General features: G+C 49.3%; 1 protein-coding gene across 11 annotated transcripts in view; it reads left to right on the forward strand.

Moving 5' to 3' along the window:
• MYOCD (myocardin) overlaps positions 1 to 17,222 on the forward strand; it is a 262,701-nt gene that overhangs the window by 218,217 nt on the left and 27,262 nt on the right. For 4 of the 11 annotated variants that reach the window (XM_075770418.1, XM_075770422.1, XM_075770421.1 and 1 more), the window contains one exon: positions 16,552 to 16,617. In XM_075770418.1, coding sequence (XP_075626533.1) covers positions 16,552 to 16,617 — 66 coding nt within the window. Of the gene's footprint in view, positions 1 to 6,149; positions 6,538 to 7,078; positions 7,296 to 16,551; positions 16,618 to 17,222 lie in introns of those variants that run through there. The other 7 variants (XM_075770424.1, XM_075770420.1, XM_075770426.1 and 4 more) reach the window with 3 other exon arrangements.

Genomic DNA, 17,222 nt, shown 5'->3' on the forward strand with positions numbered 1-17,222 from the left:
AATGGCTCAGTATCTGTGGTGTGATCTCAGCGCCTGTCCTCCTCACCTCTAGTCTGAGGTTTATGGGAGACAACTTACCTCTGTTTCCTGAGGACATCAAGAACACATGTGGTCAGGGCTGACTCTCATGTAATGACCAACACAAGGAAACACCAGCTCTGAACTGTGAATTCAGCAGTTGAGTCATTTGTGGGGATGAGTCTCTCTTAGAGGTTACGTCACCTCCTAAGAAACAAGCGTGGACAGTGAACCAAGAGCTTGCAAGGTTTGGACACTGGTATTCCCTGGAGGAGGAGAGGAGGAGGAGGGAGAGGGAGAGGGAAAGGGAAGGAGGGAGAGGAAGAGAATAAAATATCTTTCAACTCTTCTGAACACTCAGCCTTTGTCAGTGACATGGTTTTACAGGTCATAGTTTGTGGCTGTTCAGTTTTGGAGAGAGGAGAAAGGATTTCTAAGAGCAAGCAGGTCCTGGAATCAGCACCATGGGACTTTGAATCTCACTGTCTCAGAAGCCTGGGGTCAGCTAATAACCAGAGCCCATGTGTGCCTGATCCCTTCCCACACCTGCCCTGGCAAGGAGAGGCAGCAGTTTGCAAAACTGAGGCCAGACCTGTGTCATTGCTCCCCATGAAGGTACCTCTGTGGGTGCAGCATGTGTACAGCGTTCATGGGCAGCAGCAGTTTCTCCTGGCCCAACCAGGCTCAGGCATTGTTTAGCAATCTGACTAACTGGCTTGCTTCATTATCACTTAATTCCATCACAGGCTTATCTCTGCATTAAATGGAGCGCTAAATAGCACACTAGGTTTTAGTTAATTCTCTGAGAAGTTGTCAGGTGGCAGTAGGAGCCTAAGTAGCGTGCCTACTCAGGAACTGGCTTGCTTCTCCCCTAAGCACCTGTGCAACTTACGTTTCCTTACTTACCTGGCTTGGTAAGGGCAGGGCATTGCCCTCATTTGGGATAAACAGTTGGCATACTATGTAAAGCATCACAAGGAGAGAGGAACAGCCATTGCAAGCACCAGCAGAAGAGCAAGAGGTGGAAAGGATGGTGGCCAGGTAATAACATGTCCGGATCCAGTAGTATGCTGGGGTCTGTCTTTCCTACGAGTGTGGTTAAGGAGCTGCTGAAGTAGCATCAGAAGTGATTTTAGAAGAAATTTGTCAGATGAGTAGTAACAAATCTCTGGGACCTGGTAGTCCTGGAGGACTGCAGAACTCTGAAGTATTCAACATTCAAAACATCTCTGCTGCTAAGCACAGTGTGAAACCCAACATACTTACCTGCCATGGATAGAGGAGAGTGGTAAATCTGAGGGTCATTTTTAAAAAAGCTCCAGTGAGGACCCAAGGAGTTGTAAACCAGTAGATGCTCATTCCAGTTTGCAAATTTGTTGAATAGACTTAGTAGAAATATGGAGGAAATCTATGTATGAGGGTTATCATGCCAATTGCTCAAAAGTCTTTGAAGTATTCACTGACAGCACAGATAAGAGCGGGCCAAAGAATACAGTGGCTGTGGGTTTCCACCAACCTTTCAATAGGATTTCTCCTCTGACATCTCTATCTCCAAGCTTGTAGATGGGAAGGGGAAGAGCCTTCCAGGCATTAATGACTTGTTAAAGATAGGAATAAATGGCCATTTTTCACATCTGAGTGAGGTAGTTTGTGGAGTGCCAAAGGAACATATGCTGGGAGAGGCCTCCTCAGCAGAAACATTAGGGGAAAGGGCTGATGATTCAGAATGACTAAAGCAGTTAGCAGTAAAACTTCATGCAAACAGTTGCAGAATGCTCTCTCCATGCTGAATGGCTGAAAGATGAAACATTAGATGAAATTCACCATCAATAAATGTAAATAACAATCAGAGCGGGGGAAGAGAAATGACCAGTCTATGCATCTCCACAGTCAAGATCCCAGCATTAGCAACTACCACTTCAGGAAGAGAGACTGGGGTCACTTAGACTTAAGAAATGACAGCCCCGTGTCTACTGGCTGCTAAAGTGACCAGTACAGTTTCTATAGGCTTCTCAGAAGAGCACCTCAGTGCTCCCAGAGTGGTGGCCCCAACACCACCTGGACAGGGACCTGCATGGAGAGAAGTGTCAGATAAGCAAGATCATCTTGAGATGTTGTTTGTGCTGATACAGAGTTTCTCCTCAACCTCCCTAAGAAAATTCTGGTTTAACCAGGAAGTGATATTTTCGGTGAGATTGTATGAGCAGTTTGAGCCCCTTGGTCGACACTTCAATCTTCCTGCTCTTTTTCATTTTTGGTGTCATTCAGCAGAGTGCCAATGCTGATTGTTGCGATCTGGGCATTCAGGGCAAGGACTGTCAGTGGCCAACAGGCTGTAGCTGACAAGAAAAAGGAATTAAAGAAAGCTGCAGCAGTCTCATCCATTTTCTCATGGGCTTGTAATGCCAGGGAAGAGGGAGCAAAGCCACATCAGCAGCCCCCCACAGGCACTGGTGTTCAGGACAGGCTCTGACATCTCTTGTGAGCAAACCCTGGCCCCAAGAAACTCACACTGTGTGAAGGGATGCTTGGGTGCCTCACACAGCTAAATATCTGGTGTAAACGTGCTCAGATGGAAGCAGGCGCACTCTTTCAGCTAGCAGAGAGCTACCTACACGCTCTGGGATACGTGGCCAGTACACCCTCCCGTATGCACTGCTGGTCTGACACGTGCCCTCCAGGGGAACTGCTTGGGAATTGTCTGCAGGTTAATAAAAAGTCCTGAGAAAAGAGTAGGGAGGAACAAAGGCATCCCATTAAAATGGAAGTCAGGTCAACCAGGTGGGACATCCCTAACAAATGACCAGCCGGGATGTGCCCGCTAAATCACACCACATTTTGCATTACTCTGGGTCAACAGTCACCAAACAAGTAAGTAGAAAGTTTTATTCTGAAGCGTAGATACCGTCTCATCCACTTAGCCTCTGTACGCACTCACAGTGACTCAAGCTGAAGGAACCTGTGATCTTTGCATGACTCCATCTCTCAGGCTTCTGTGCTTGGGAAGTTTGCAGGGTTCATCCTCCATTCTGACATGACAATAAGGAATTTATCCACATCAAATGGGCTCCGTCTGCCACTGTCTGACCATCCTCCCTGGCTGAGGCAGGCCACACACCAATTTCTTGATCATTCTGGGATTTTACTAACCGGTTTACTTTTTCAGCTGCACATTTTGCAGCCTGTACTTCATAAAAAAAAAAAAAATAAATATAGTGCTTGCCCTTTTTCCCTGTTGATCATCTCCCAACCTTTCTAATTCCTTTTCTTGTGTATTCCTGATTTGGACTGATCACAATACTTTGCTTCCTGCCTTGGAACAATTCTGAGTTTTCACCACACTTGTGTGGGACCATCTGAAAAATTTTCTGAAAGTAAAAATCTGAATTTTTTAATTATTCACTGCTTTAGAGACACCTCCAGACTGCTCTGAAAAATTAGGATATGAGCCTGTATCCATCTCACCCACTAATCATTTTAGTAGTCCATGCTAGGAAAAAAAAAAAAAAAACCAAACCAAAAAGTCCTTTGTCTTCATTTATCATTTAGGTGGGCTATGCATGTCCATGAAAGAGGGAAGACTATGATACTCAAGGGCTTTGGGGGCCCAGAAGGCTCCTGCACTGTCTACATCCTTGATGTGGGGTCATTCAACAAGTCCTCTCCTGTGCACAAGCCTCAGCAGAGACAAGGTGCCGGTGGCAGAGGTGACGGGAGAAGCCCACGCAGCAGTGCCTTGCAGCAGGGACCAGGCCTGTCCTGCCAGCCTTCTCCAAGCATTTGGTATCATCAGGCCTAGAGTTCATGTGCCCACCCATCACATCTGCAGATGGTCCTCAAGGAGTAGAGAGACAGATCCACGGTGAGATCAGTGCATGAGGTGGTGTGCGCTTCAGGCAGGTCACCTCTCCTTGCTGGTCCTAAGCCATACCCACTGATGGCCGTTTACTGCCGCAGGGAGATTCACCCCAAGCAGCATCACACTGTGCAGTGTCTCCCTTGCACTCCACTCCTTCCACTGAACTCAAAAGACTGGAGACGGTAACCTGTCCAGAAAATGACAGGAACATAAACCACTCCAGTAGCAGCAAGAGGGGACTGAGGAAGCAGAGCTCATCCTCACAGAAAGACATAGCATTGGAGTGAGAAAGTCCCGGAGGCTCTTCCTTGGGGCTGCTGGGCAACCATCATGGCTCGTGTGGACCCTGGGACCCACCCATCACATCTGCAGATAGTCCTGAAGGAGTAGAGGGACAGATCCAGGGTGAGATCAGCACAGGAGGCACTGTATGGCCAGAGCTGCATCAGGCAGGTCCAGCTAATGCACGATGGAGAAGACATTAGGAACTGGCAGGATCCAAAAGGAGCAGGGATACCTGAGTGGGGCTTTGGCAGCAGGGGCAGTAAATCATACAGGAGTTTGCAATGCAAAAACGTACAAGAAACTGCAGTTTGAGACTGTGGGTTTCGATGAGTCCTGTCACGTCCTTCAGCTGCTCATGGTGTGGTTCTGCTAAATGGTGGCATTCGTTTCAGGACAGCACTACTTATGAGAAGTCCATTAGATGGGACATTTCAAACATAGTGGACTAAACATGAGGAAAAATTAGTAAGGAACTAGCCTCCTTGCCCCCTTGCTGGACGCTGGAGTAGGGCTCTGTTTACTGACTCAGATCAATGCTTCGAGATGAATTTATTTCAATAATCTCTTCCCCATCAGACATTAAGGAATACCCACTTCATCAGATGTAACATGACCAGGAAATCACACTTCCAGCCCATGACAGGGAGAGAGCTCAGCTCAGGACAGTCTCATCATGGACTACATGAGGGTGAGGGACCCCAGCACTTCTCAGCTGTAAGTGGGGCACTGCTGGAATCAGAGCTTCTGGGACCACCGGGTTTCTAAGGGCTCTGGCAACATGAGCCTACAAGCAGTCTGGAAGCCCTGAAACTCCTGTCACCAAGCCAAAATGTTTAAGAGGACTTCCCAGAAACCAAAGGATTAAAAAAACAGACAAACACACAAAAGCAACTAACCAAACAAAAAACCCAACAGAACCCCAAACCAGGTCTGAGAGAGTTTTCAGGTGGGTGTTTATGATCTAGTGGGAATTTAGGCAGCTTCCCAGGTGAGACCCATCTATTGGGGAAGCTGAGACCTGTCCTTGACTTAGCTTGACTTGTACCAGTTATGTTACAAGGTAAAAGGTGCCATTAGTTCGTTTCCTTCCACTTACCTCGTGTGAACCAGATGTGGGCTTGGGGAGGGGGACCCTCAAAGGATCTGTGTGTCTTTACTTTGCAAAATGTTTTCCGTTTCTGAGAGAACATTTCGTAAGTGGAGAAGCATCCTCCATTGCAGCTATGTCCAACACACGGCTGCGCCCAGCCTCCTTGGGATTACTGTGCTCATCTGTGGCGCAGGAAACCTTATGTCAAGATTTAGCCCTGCCTCATATATTTGGCATTATTGTGAGTGTCTGTGTAACAGAACAAGAGAACATGTTCTCAGCGCCTGCAGCATATCCTACCTGAGTCACAGCGTAGGTGAGCATCTCAAGCGGACAATCCTACGGATGCAGCTGCGTGCTGACAAAGGTGTGCACGGAGCAGCACAGCTTCGGGCATGCCTGCGCTGCAGGAGGGAGGCGTGGACGAAACGCCTGAGCACCCCTGTGCTCACTTTCTGCTTCCCAGCGTGGCCCAGGGCGCTGCCTGCTCTGTGCACCGGCACCCAAAGAAGCCGGCCGAGGGGCAGCAGTGGCCGGAATCACAGCTCCATTTGCTGAGCAGCCATGTCCTCTGGCTCGCGGGTGGGAAGGGCATCCAACGCGGCACTCGCGCCGAACGACCTGCGCCCAGCCGTCCCCTCACCTGGGACACTTGCCCTGCGCCCAGCCCTCCCTTCATCTCAGGGGCACGCAGGCCCCAAAACTGCCCTGGCACAGGAGCCGGAGGTCGCATGGCCTGCCTCGCACCACGCTGCAAAGAGTTAAGCCCTCACTCTGTTGATATTTCCAAGCGGCTCCCAAAGTCGGCCGAGACGGGGAGCGCCCTGATTGGCTGCGTACCGGCCGGTAGTAATTAGTATCAGATATCAAACTTCTGTCTTTGCTAAGACCCTTTCTGATAGTCGCTGCTCCCCGCTAGACGATGACATCAGCCGGGACACCCAGCTGCTGGTAGTAAACGCCGGGCGGGAGGAGGCTCCCACTAGCTCCACGTTAATTAGTCCAACACAGCCCAGGGGGAGCAGTCGGTGTCTGTGGAGGGTCAGTGCTGGATGGGACCAAATCTTTCAAAGCCACTTGCTGCTTCTTGCCGGCCAGCTGTAAAAGCACGCAGAGCGTCCAGGAGAGCTGGATGAATCCTGAGCACTAGCCGTGGTCTGGTCGGCTTTTCTCTGTGGAGGAAGTTAATGGTTTAAGTGAGGGGCGTCTGGATCCGGTCCCCGAGTCACCATGACACTCCTGGGGTCTGAGCACTCCTTGCTGATTCGGAGCAAGTTCAGATCAGGTAGGGGAAACCTTGAGATTTCTCTTAAAACTTCTCTCTCCGGCAAGCCGTAGCCACGGACTGTTTTGCATTAAATGTTTGGAAGCAGCATGCGAGCAAAATATTCAGGGGGTCGCAGAGCTGTCATGGCTTTGCTCTTACAGAGGCTATTCCGCAAGTGGAGAAACGCATCTTCCTCTCTGCGGCTTTTTTCCCCCGGTTTTTCATTGTCTTCGATTTATGTTTGTGGTTTATTTTGGTAAAACTGCAGTCCCCAGGTCTCCTGCCCTGGCCCTGCTGCAAAGGATTTGGGCAGAAAGCCAAAAGGGCATCGGGATAAACAAGGCACCTAACGCCGTCCGTATATTCCAGGTGCTCTGGTGGGTCTGTCTGTAATAATCGCAGTGAGGATGGGCCTGACACTCTCTCTGACATGCAGGCAGCTGACTTTGTTCCATTAAGTTGTGACTAATTGGAGAAAAATGAGTTTGAAGAAATGCGTCATTTTTAGAAGTAAAAATAACAAATGGAACATGAAAAGTATTTAAAGTGACATCATCAGAGAAATAAAACCAGAGCCACACAATTGATTGCCACTCTCGGAGGGTTTGCAAGTAAAACATGCCTCTGTCTCGTAAGTCAGGGGAAGCGCCGGTAAGGGGCTTCTCAGAGGACGTTCAGCGTGAGTGAAGGTGAGTGAAGGTGAACTATGGGACGGTCACTGCTAAATCAGACCCTCTGCTGGATATTCATGCCTTTATTCACTGGCTTTATTTATAGTAAGTATGCCTTGTTTGTGAGTGGGTATCTTTACTTGTAATTTTTTTAATGAACATAACATACTGTAATATTAATGGTAACGTCAAAAAATGTTCTTGAGGAGCTTCTCTGACCTTCCCAGAGGTGAAGTTCTCCCTGGGAATATTATCTGTGGGGATGTTCAGACAAACCAGCTGCATGTGCCGTACAGGATGCTGTAAAACCGGACGGGGTAGTCACGTTGGAACGTGCACCCAGTCTGGCACGTCACCCGTGCCATGTGTGTTTTTGCCTCCTTGTGCATTGTAGATAATGAAATTAGAGATTTATGATACTGATGGTAGACATGAGTGGTGTTATCAGGATCTTTTAGATAGCTGGGTGGTCAACTTAAACTTTGTTTTCTCAGCAAATACAAAGTTGGCAGTTGGTTGAAAACCCAAGAGTGTGTGTGCAAACACAAGTGTCCTAGTCTGGCTGAATTATACAAAACTTGGGTCCAGGGCTTTGGTGTGGTTTCCATATCGCTCTGATCTTACATTTCATTAGATTAAGTCATTCCTTAGATTTTGCTGGTATATTATGGTACATTGCTGTTCATTTGAAAAAAATCTCAGTCTGTAACAATTCCTCCAGCAACTACAAAGCAACAGTGCCACCTTTCTGACAGAGCAGGATGGGCTGTGTTACATGTCCCTGCATTCTTTTCAAATGAACCAGTATTGTTTGTAAGGCTCATTTCTGGTTTATTTGTAAGCTGGCTTTATTATGGAACTAACAATGGGATCTCTAAACATATTTTTCAAATGATTCTCCAGTAAAAGTAAACTTTGTGGGTCTTTCCATCCATAAATTCTCCTTCCTTTCAGCATTTCTAGGGCAGTCACTTTGTGGGGCATTCTTTGGTTCATGACTTATTCCCACAACTGCCATCCCTCACTAATGCCTGGTGAAAGATACGTTTCCTATTTGTCAAGATTTCCTTGCCTATTTATTATGTTTGAGTCGGGCTTGCCAAGATCCCAAACGCGTGTCTGCGCCTTGCTCTCCCCACCGCTGGGACCGCCACAGGTGATGCGGGACACGGCCACTGCACAGCCCTGGTCTGCACAGTCAGGACAGGGAAGAGGGATGCTGAGGAATACAAACACATCGATAATGCTGCTTTCAGTTAGTGCTGGATTTTTAGTGGTATGGGGAATAGAGAAGAAACGCTAACATTTAGTGATTGAAGTGGTCGTATCTCTTTTATGTGCAGAGTCTCTATGGGACAGTTTCCTCTGGTGTCTCTGCTCCACGTGCAGACTCTGGTAGCCCCACAAGGATGGCAGGAGGTGCAGTGCTCTGATTTACTGTCCTCCGTTCCGATGAACGTCTCCAGTAACCCATCGCCATGCACCAAGTCCCCTGCGTGGCTCAGGGGCTGTTACACGCTAACAAACAGCAGCTTGCACAGAGAGCTGTGTCGCTTGCACAGAGCAAGTGAAGGACAAGCCAGGAGGGATCAGGCCCTGAGATGCCAAGCCCTGAGGAGCTGTGCTGCTCGATGCACTGTTGCTTTGGAAATGGTCTTGCAGAGGCAGGTGCGAGGCTTTGCTTGCTCCCCAGGTTTGGGAAGGATTAGCTGTGCTCCGTGACTCATGACAAGTCTGAATCCCTTTTGAAGGATTCCAGACCAATGTTAATGAGGGCTGAGGTAAATCTTAATAACTTAACTTGTGCTGTCTCTCCATGGCCTGCACACACTGAGCAGCTGAAAGAGCTGTGTGCATGTTAAAGGGTGCTAGATATATATTACTTGCTTGTTGTTTCCTCATCCCAGAATCCCTTTAATCTCTGTGGCACATAGCAGGCAGAAAGAGAGGCAAAGAGGTGGCAACTAGAAGATGGTGGCACATAGGTGTCCCTCCTACAGTGGCTTGGGGGTCAGCTTTCAGTCTCTTGCTTCCATCTGGCAGCATCAGTAGCAAGAATAAGAGTCTGTCCAGGAAAGGCTGATCTGGTGGAGGCAGCAGCTTTTTCAGACAGTGCCCAGCAATCCTCCCTTGAATCCCGCAGTGTTTTCTCCTCTCTCTCCAGTGGTCCACAGTGAAGGACCAGCTGTGCAGTGTAGGAAGATGGTAGCTATCCCAGTGCAGGGCACCAGGAACCGTCCAGAGGGGATAGATCAAATCAGCAACATGCTGCAGGCCTTCAGGTTCCCCCTCCCCTTCCTCGACTATTTGTGTGTCTGTTTATTTTGTCTGTTTTTCCAAAGATAAATATACTGATCTGAGGTCATCCTGACAAATTTTGCAGGAATGATGATTCTTCAAGCCTGCCATGCTATCCCATGTGCTCCAAGTATCAATGGGAATGCACTAAATCAACTAGGACATCTAAGAGCTGTTCCAGAAACATATTTAACTCTTCCCAGAGACGATCATTTATGTGATCTCCTGCTTTGAATACAAACCAATCATACTCCAGCAGCAGAGAAGCGTTGTCATCGGGCAGAGCAAACAAAGCTGGCAAATGCAGACATAACCTTAACTCTGACCTTTTCTGTCCAGCGATATGGAAAGAGAGTTTACAAGGCTGACATCTGCATAACATCAGTGGTAGTTCAGATAATTGGTGAGAAGTGAAAGTTTAACACTCTAAATATGGCTCTGCATGGCTTGGCATAGGGTAATATCCAGGCCTAATTGTGGACACATGGGTGTGAATTTGCAGAGAAGGCTTGCCTGTCTCCATGGAGGAAAAAAATACATGCTTACACATAGGGCTTGAATGAAGCTGCTTGAGATGGGAGAGGAATTTATTCTGTTGCCTGTGGTGGAGGGAGTTATTTGGACCAAAATCAGCAGGTTAATATAGGCAGAAGAGAGTAAGTCTTGGTAGGCATTTTGGCAGAACCTTTATTTTCACTTTCCTGGTGTCCAAAGATAAAGCATGCACATGTGTTTCCTCTCAGATCATGAACGCGTACAGTTCACAGTCAGCATGTGTGTTCAAACCATGGCCTCCCTGTAACTGATGACACTGTACTGTGATTTTGTGATGTGTTTGTGAAACACACTGATTTGATGTAGTTCGGTTTGTGCTTGGTTTTGTTTCCCCAGCATCTTATACCTTGGTGTTTTTGCTGACAGATGTATGTTTTGCTGTCAGTCAGGCATGTGTTATAGCACAGAGTGAAACATCCCTGGAAGTGTTTAAGGCCAGGTTGGATGGGGCTTTGGGCAACCTGGTCTAGTGGAGGGCGTCCCTGCCCGCAGCAGGGGAGTTGGAACTAGATGATCTTTAAGGTCCCTTCCAACCCAAACCATTCTATGATTTTATGATTCTATGAAACATACCTCTCTGTGTTTGAGGAGAAGGATGTATGGGAGCTCAGGACAGAGCCTGGCTAAGGTGTTTTTGCAAAACAGCAGCTCCAGAAAAGCAGGCCCTGTGATGTTCTGCTGGACCACTGCTTCACCCTGCCGGTGGTGGTACCCAGCAGGTTGGCTGGCTTGTCACCCAGCTCAGGGCGACTCCATGTTCTCCCAAGTACAGCCCCCACACCAGTAGCTTGATGTCAGCCTGTTGCTCAGCCGGGACAGAGCAGCTCCTGGCTGCCGTTCCCATTTGGACATCCTGCTTTGAATACAGGTTCCTGCTCCTGATGCAGCTGCGAGAAACAGCCACAGCCCTGAGGAGGCCACAAGCAACACGAACGCACCCTGCCACTGAGCCAGCCCTGCCCATGCGCTGCTGGGATGGTCCAAGGTTTCCACGTGCATCTCCCACTGGGCAGCTTCTCTCCCCCTGGCATGTCACACAAGAAAGCCTCAGACATCATCTGTAAAGACAGTCCCAAGGCAGGCAGCAGTTCTGCCTTTCAAGGGAGGCTGTGTCCAAAACAGGGACGCTTTCTGCCAGCCACTGTGTGAGCAGGGGCGAGTCGCCAGGTTCCTCTGGTACATGCCATGGCCATGGACAAACACATATTTCAGCTCAGCTGCTGTTTGACAAGCAACAAAGCTGCTGCTGTTGAAACAGGAGTCCCTACTCCCCATCACCCCATTCCCAATTTGCTGCCAACTCCCCCCTGGCCCCAGCGGAGCGGTCCCCATCCTGCGCACCACTCAGGTGCACTCATGCTCCTAAAACCCCAACTCTGGGCCACAAAGGGCAGGAATGAGCTGCTGGGGCAGCTGGCAGAGGGGACGTGACTTGTTGCTGCTTTTTTCAGTGGCAGTGCCAGCTTCAGTTGTTTGTCAAACTGCTGATTCCCACCACAGTTGCGCACTTGGGTCAAACCAGCATAACGTGGTGCTTCTGCTGGTCCCCTTCACTGCGCAGCCCAGGAGTACCGGCTGGGGCAGGGAGCAGCACAACATGCAGGGATCAGCAGAGAGCTGCCCGACCATCAGTTCTGATAGCAGCAGTGACTTATTTCAGAGGAAGATGAGACCACAGCAATTGCACTGGTTGTGAATGTGGATCCCAACCAGAGCGAAGGTGCCGGCGCAGCCCAGGCAGGGGGGAAACCAGCAATTATTGGGATTCCACCTGAAACCATATAAGAGAGCTGGGAAGAGCTGAAGCAGTAGGAACTCTGCCTCAGTCACTGCCGCTCCCAGAGGGTCTGTCAGAGATAGAGACAGATGCAGGCTCAGAAGTCGAGCAGCAGCAATGCACCTGCAGCTCCAGCTGGGCAGCTCGTCTCAGCTCGAGGCTGAGCTGAATGCTGAGAAAGCCTTGTGCAGCCTCAGAGTTTCCAGGGAACATGCTCTGCCCGCTACGTAAGTGTTGGTGGGAAGAGACGGGCTCTGATCCAGCCTCCTTCTCAGAGACAGACCGTCACCAACACTAGGTCGGGTCAACCATGGCTTTGCCTGCCTGCCCGAGTCCTGAACCCTGCGAGAAGGGCAGTTCCTCCACCTCCCTGGGCAACATGCCTCAGCGCTGCTCAGCCCCCTGGACTGTTAAAGCTGATTCCCCAAAGAGAGGAGGGTGCTATGAGGGCTTTAGTGATGCCCCAGCATGGGGGATGCTCTGATGCAGGTGATCAAAGTCCCATCCTGGCCAGTTGCTGAGCACTGGGCTCAAAGTGCCCCTGCAGACTGAAGCAGAAGGCCAGGTCTGTCAGCTTCTGGGGTGGAGGGAAGATTTGAACCTTTCTTTTCTGGTGCATCATCAGGCCAGGCAAGGCCCAAGCTGTCCTCTTAGCTTCCTAAAGCTCTGAGGTCAACTCCTAGGGAGGAGGATGACTCATGACTGCGAGTCACAGGCAGAGCTCAGAGTTTGGGCCACCAGAGCTAGCTATGACCGCTGCCAGGAGGTCTTCTCTGCACCGACGACGCAGCCCCGCTGCAGAGAATGTTTCTGGAACCTGTATCACTAAATGGCGCTTGGTGCTAGCATAGAAGAGAGGATTATTTCTAATAGAAAAAGTTAACAAGCAAAATCACTGGAATAGCTCTGATACGCCTTATATCATCTAGGGAGGGATTTCTCATCATGGGGTGCCATCGGAGGGAGCAGGTTTGCTCAAAGCAAGGCAGTCTCTCAGCTGATGGCAGCTGACAGTGCCAGCACAGCTTGGTGACACAGGGTAACCAGTGTGCATGACTGCTCCTTGGGGGTACTTGGAATGGTTTGGGTTGGAAGTGACCTATAAAGGTCATCTAGGTCTTACCACCACCCAAGCTGGTGCAAACAGGAAATACAGATACTGAAGGTGTGGGACCAAGATTGTCTCACCAGCACAACTGTTCCTCTGAAGTGTTAGCAAAGCACTTTCCTTGAAAAATAAGAATTTTCCAGAAGAAAATATTTGCCGTACATATTTGGTGACAGCATCCTCAAAGTGAGTCACTGGCAGCACTCAGACCTCAGGCCTCCAGACACGTAGCAAAGGAAGAGGACAGGAATGCAGCTGGGGTCAGACACAGCTTCAACAGATTATAAGGCTTCTTCAAGAAGCACCTAAGTGGTGCTTGTTTGGATGGTGCCAGGGGCTCCTCCAGCCCTGTTTTTAAGCATTCTTGGTTTTAAGGGAAAGGTGCAAGCATTGAGCTGGCATCTGCTGAGCTGCAAGCTGCAGCAGCGACTCGGAGAGTAGTGGCTGCTTTACCTCTTCCTGCAGGGATGTTCAGTCTTATTGTCTGACACTGTCCACAGCTACGTTTCTTCTGATTGTTTGCTACAAGATTTGGAAGTTCATAGAGATGATATCTGGGAGTCAAGGCATGCATCCTACTGCATGAGGGGGTCCAGATCTGGATGAATATTCAGTAGCTTCAGCCATCGAGCTTGGGCTGCTCCTGGAAATGGCCAGCATTTGCACACACCTGTCCGCATATTTTCTGTCAGCTTGCCCTGAACAGACAAGGGTGGATAAACTTTTCCTCTTTGCCCTCTGGCTTAAGAATGGGCCAGGGAGTCTGTAAGTTCAGCATGGCCCAAGATGGACCACACGTCTGGGGGAGGTTCCATGGCCTGCCCATAGCTACTCACCCATGGAAGAGCTTAGCTCTCACACTCAGAACAGCTTGTGCCATTGCTGGGTCACAGCCTTTATGTCTATCAGCATGAAAAACAATTTTGAGACTTTTTCTCCCTGCAAAAAAATTACCATTAAATAATATCAAGTCCTCTCTGTGATAGTCTATCAGCAGCGCTTAGTGCAGGAGACAAAGGAGAGGCCGGACCAGAGCACGGACCAGCTGCAGTAGGGTAGGATCCCCTGGACTGTGCACTGTTTGCTGGAAGGCAGTAAGATCTGGGAAACCTGCGTTCATGAGTGCTGCTCCTGCATCCAAGCAAAGGAGGAGCTATGGCAGTGAAACCTACACTCGTTTTCAGCACTTCTTGCATCAAGGCAGGTGCTGAATCTTATAGTCACCACACTGGAAATCATCATCACCTTCCAAGATATGCTTCAAGTGAATTTGTAACATCTCCTTTTTCTCTAAATAGGCCTGGCTGACAGCTGACTGCACCCCGAGGCCGTTAAACTATTTTTCTGCTAGAAAGGGCTATGAAATAAGCAGAAGCAGCAGAGAATGTGGGCTTTGAATGCATGGTCATCTGATTACTAGCATCCGACCTTCCTCATGTGGATGTAATGTATCATTTGGCCTGGCTGTGTCGGAAGTCGGAATGAAATGGTGCAAATAATTTGGCACACATGGGAACTGTGAAGGGAAGTGACGGAGCATCCTCACTTGGTATATTTTGCAGCTAGATGGGGCAGACTGCTGTGTCCTTGGCAGGGTGTTGTATGTGACTCTAGAATCTTTGCTATCTCTGATTTCCATTTGATGATGGGATGTTGTGTGTAAATTGCCTCAGTTTAAGACAAGACGTTCTAATGCCTGGGACACTGGACCAGGACCTAAGAGAGTAGAGAACCATTGTTGGATGAGCTACAAAACTTCTTCATTCTTGGACAGTCTCCGACCTCCCTTAGCTCACCTGTTCCATAAAGATACATCTCTTCCTTGGGGAAAGGGCAAAGCTCTGCATGGTTCTTTAATACTGTGACTAGTCACAGAGAAGGTTCTACACAGAGAAAGTGGGGTCCACCTCACTCTGTGTAAGAAAGACACCTACCATGAGCTGGTTACCATTAAACTGCCTCTATACTCAAGGAGGAACGACAGGCATTCCTAAAGCATTGGCTGCCTAATTTGGTTTTGAGGTCCCCTGAGGGCAATGGCTCCTGAAAAGAGGATGCAGATAACTAGGTCCAATGAAGATACCTAGAGTGCAAGGGTCTAAATCTATGTCCATGGGCAGAACCAGCACTGACTGGGGTGGTGCCGTGGGACAATGGAGGGCTGCAGACTTCCCTGGCAGCCAGTGACTTCTAGCCGCCAGCTTCACTCTGACATAAGGGAACAGCACGCATGCAGACTTTACGAGGTACTGAAGGCTACATTTTTCCCTCACAGCAAGGATCTATCTTTGGTGTCTAAGAAGTACTGGAATTTAGCAGGAGATCATTGTCCCATGTGAGGCCTTCACTAAACATTTGCTCTGAATGTGAGACATGGTTTGTACAGAGGACATGGAAAAGTCACAAGCAATGGCATCTCAGGGAGCTTTGTGCTTTTGGGACTTCTCTGGAAGGGATTATTATTCAGCTCCATCCCACATCCAAGGGAAGTTGCACTGTAGACATGAGCTGTTGGCAGAGCTCAGCAGGTTGCTCCCAAGGACAAAAAAGCTGTTCTTCCCTCTCTTGTCCTTCCAATACTGGCTCTCTCGGAGCAGCGAAGGGGATGCAGTCTGGGGCTGTACTGGTAGGCAGGGAAAAATGCGTGCAGTTATATTGTGACCACTGAGAGCTATACGTCCTCGTGGCAAGCTGTACTGAGTTTCTAGCAGGAAAATATGGAAGTGAGTTTTATGTTTTATCTTGTGATACAAGTGTCTATCTTCTTTAAGACAAATTTGCAAAAAAATCAGTGTAGAATACGTTACTAACTCAAAGTACAGGCAGGGTTACCTGAGCGATGGCATGAACTAACTTGTGCAGTCCTGGGCCACACAGAGGTCTGTAGCTGTGCACAGGGCAGACTGCAGGTGTACGGTGGCCTGTCATTGCATGCTGTAAATATTGAGAGAGGCTTCTTTGTTAGATGCTTAATCAATGCTCTGATCACTTAGTGACTGATCAGGTTCATTCCCATCTGTTAGTGCATTGTTTCCAAAAGGAAGCTACACTGGAGATTGCAGGTCCCCGGAGCAGTGGGTTCATACAGAGATGGCACTATTCTCTCCTCACCACATTATCCCCCTCAGTAGAGTAAGCATATCTGCATCCAGTACCAAGCCTTGCAGGGCTGGAAATGTGCTGCCAGGCCCTCGGGAGAGCGATGGAGTTGGAAAGCTCTACTCAATCCACAGTGCTGGGGCAAGGGAGGACCTCCCAACTTCAGAGTTCAAGGCTGAGCAACTGTTTGAGCTGCAGCCATGGTCACCTGAGACTGCTATTACAGGTGCCAGGCAGGGATCAGTCTGTCGCAGGCACGGGGGTGCTGCCTGCACCAGAAGCAGTCCTGCCCTGCTCATCTGTCTGCAAAAGTGAGGACTAGGTTGGTGCAGGCTACGCAGCTCCTCCCTGGCAGTTCTCCTTGGCTTGGAGCACTCTGCTGCACCAAGGCTGGTCCAGGAGCAGCAGGGATCAGTGCCAGACCTCTGTGCCACACACAAACCCCCAGACACATTGTCCCTGATAGATTATTAGTACCTCAGTACAATCCCACATCTTTTCCTGACACCCTCTCTCTCACACAGTTTTACAGCTACGGCTTCAGCAGAGAAGGACCCGTGAGCAGCTGGCAGACCAAGGCATCATGCCACGTGAGTATCTTTTTCTGCCTTTTTCAGCCACTGCTGGCTCAGAGGGTCTATGTTCATCTTGGGCACTGTTGGGGCACTGCGTGGTACCAGCTGCCAGCTCAGACCCACTCAGCTCTGAGCAGATTGCTGCCAGGGTGGACTTTGCTTCCTGCCCTGTAGAAATATTACGGTCCCCGGTGCTGTACAACAGTGCCAGCATTTGCCACACAGATTATAATGCTGCTGCTCAAACTGAAGGCAGCAGAGATGCTTAGCTTATATCCTCCAAAAATTCAGCTGCATAGCTCCCTGTCCCAGAGGTCACTGTAGCAGGACAAGAATATCCAACTCCAAGCAGAAGACTCGCAAAGCTCTTCATGTAGGCAAGGGCAGAGAATCTCATGTCCTCCTACAAAAGCCAGGAACCTCTGTGTCAGGATCAGACCCACAGAAGAAGGAAGAGGTCCAGAGGGCTGTGGAAGCAGGAAGCGGTGGGTCCAGCCTTAGCCCCAGTGCGGAGAGGCAGCCCCTGGGTGAGCGAGACATGCAGACCTGTGCCTGTGCCCCGCCAGGACCCCACGGGGCAGAACTGTCAGGGTACACTTGAGGCCAGTGAAACCCCACCT

Source organism: Balearica regulorum, chromosome 18 (assembly GCF_011004875.1).
Source record: "Balearica regulorum gibbericeps isolate bBalReg1 chromosome 18, bBalReg1.pri, whole genome shotgun sequence".
NCBI lineage: Eukaryota > Metazoa > Chordata > Aves > Gruiformes > Gruidae > Balearica > Balearica regulorum.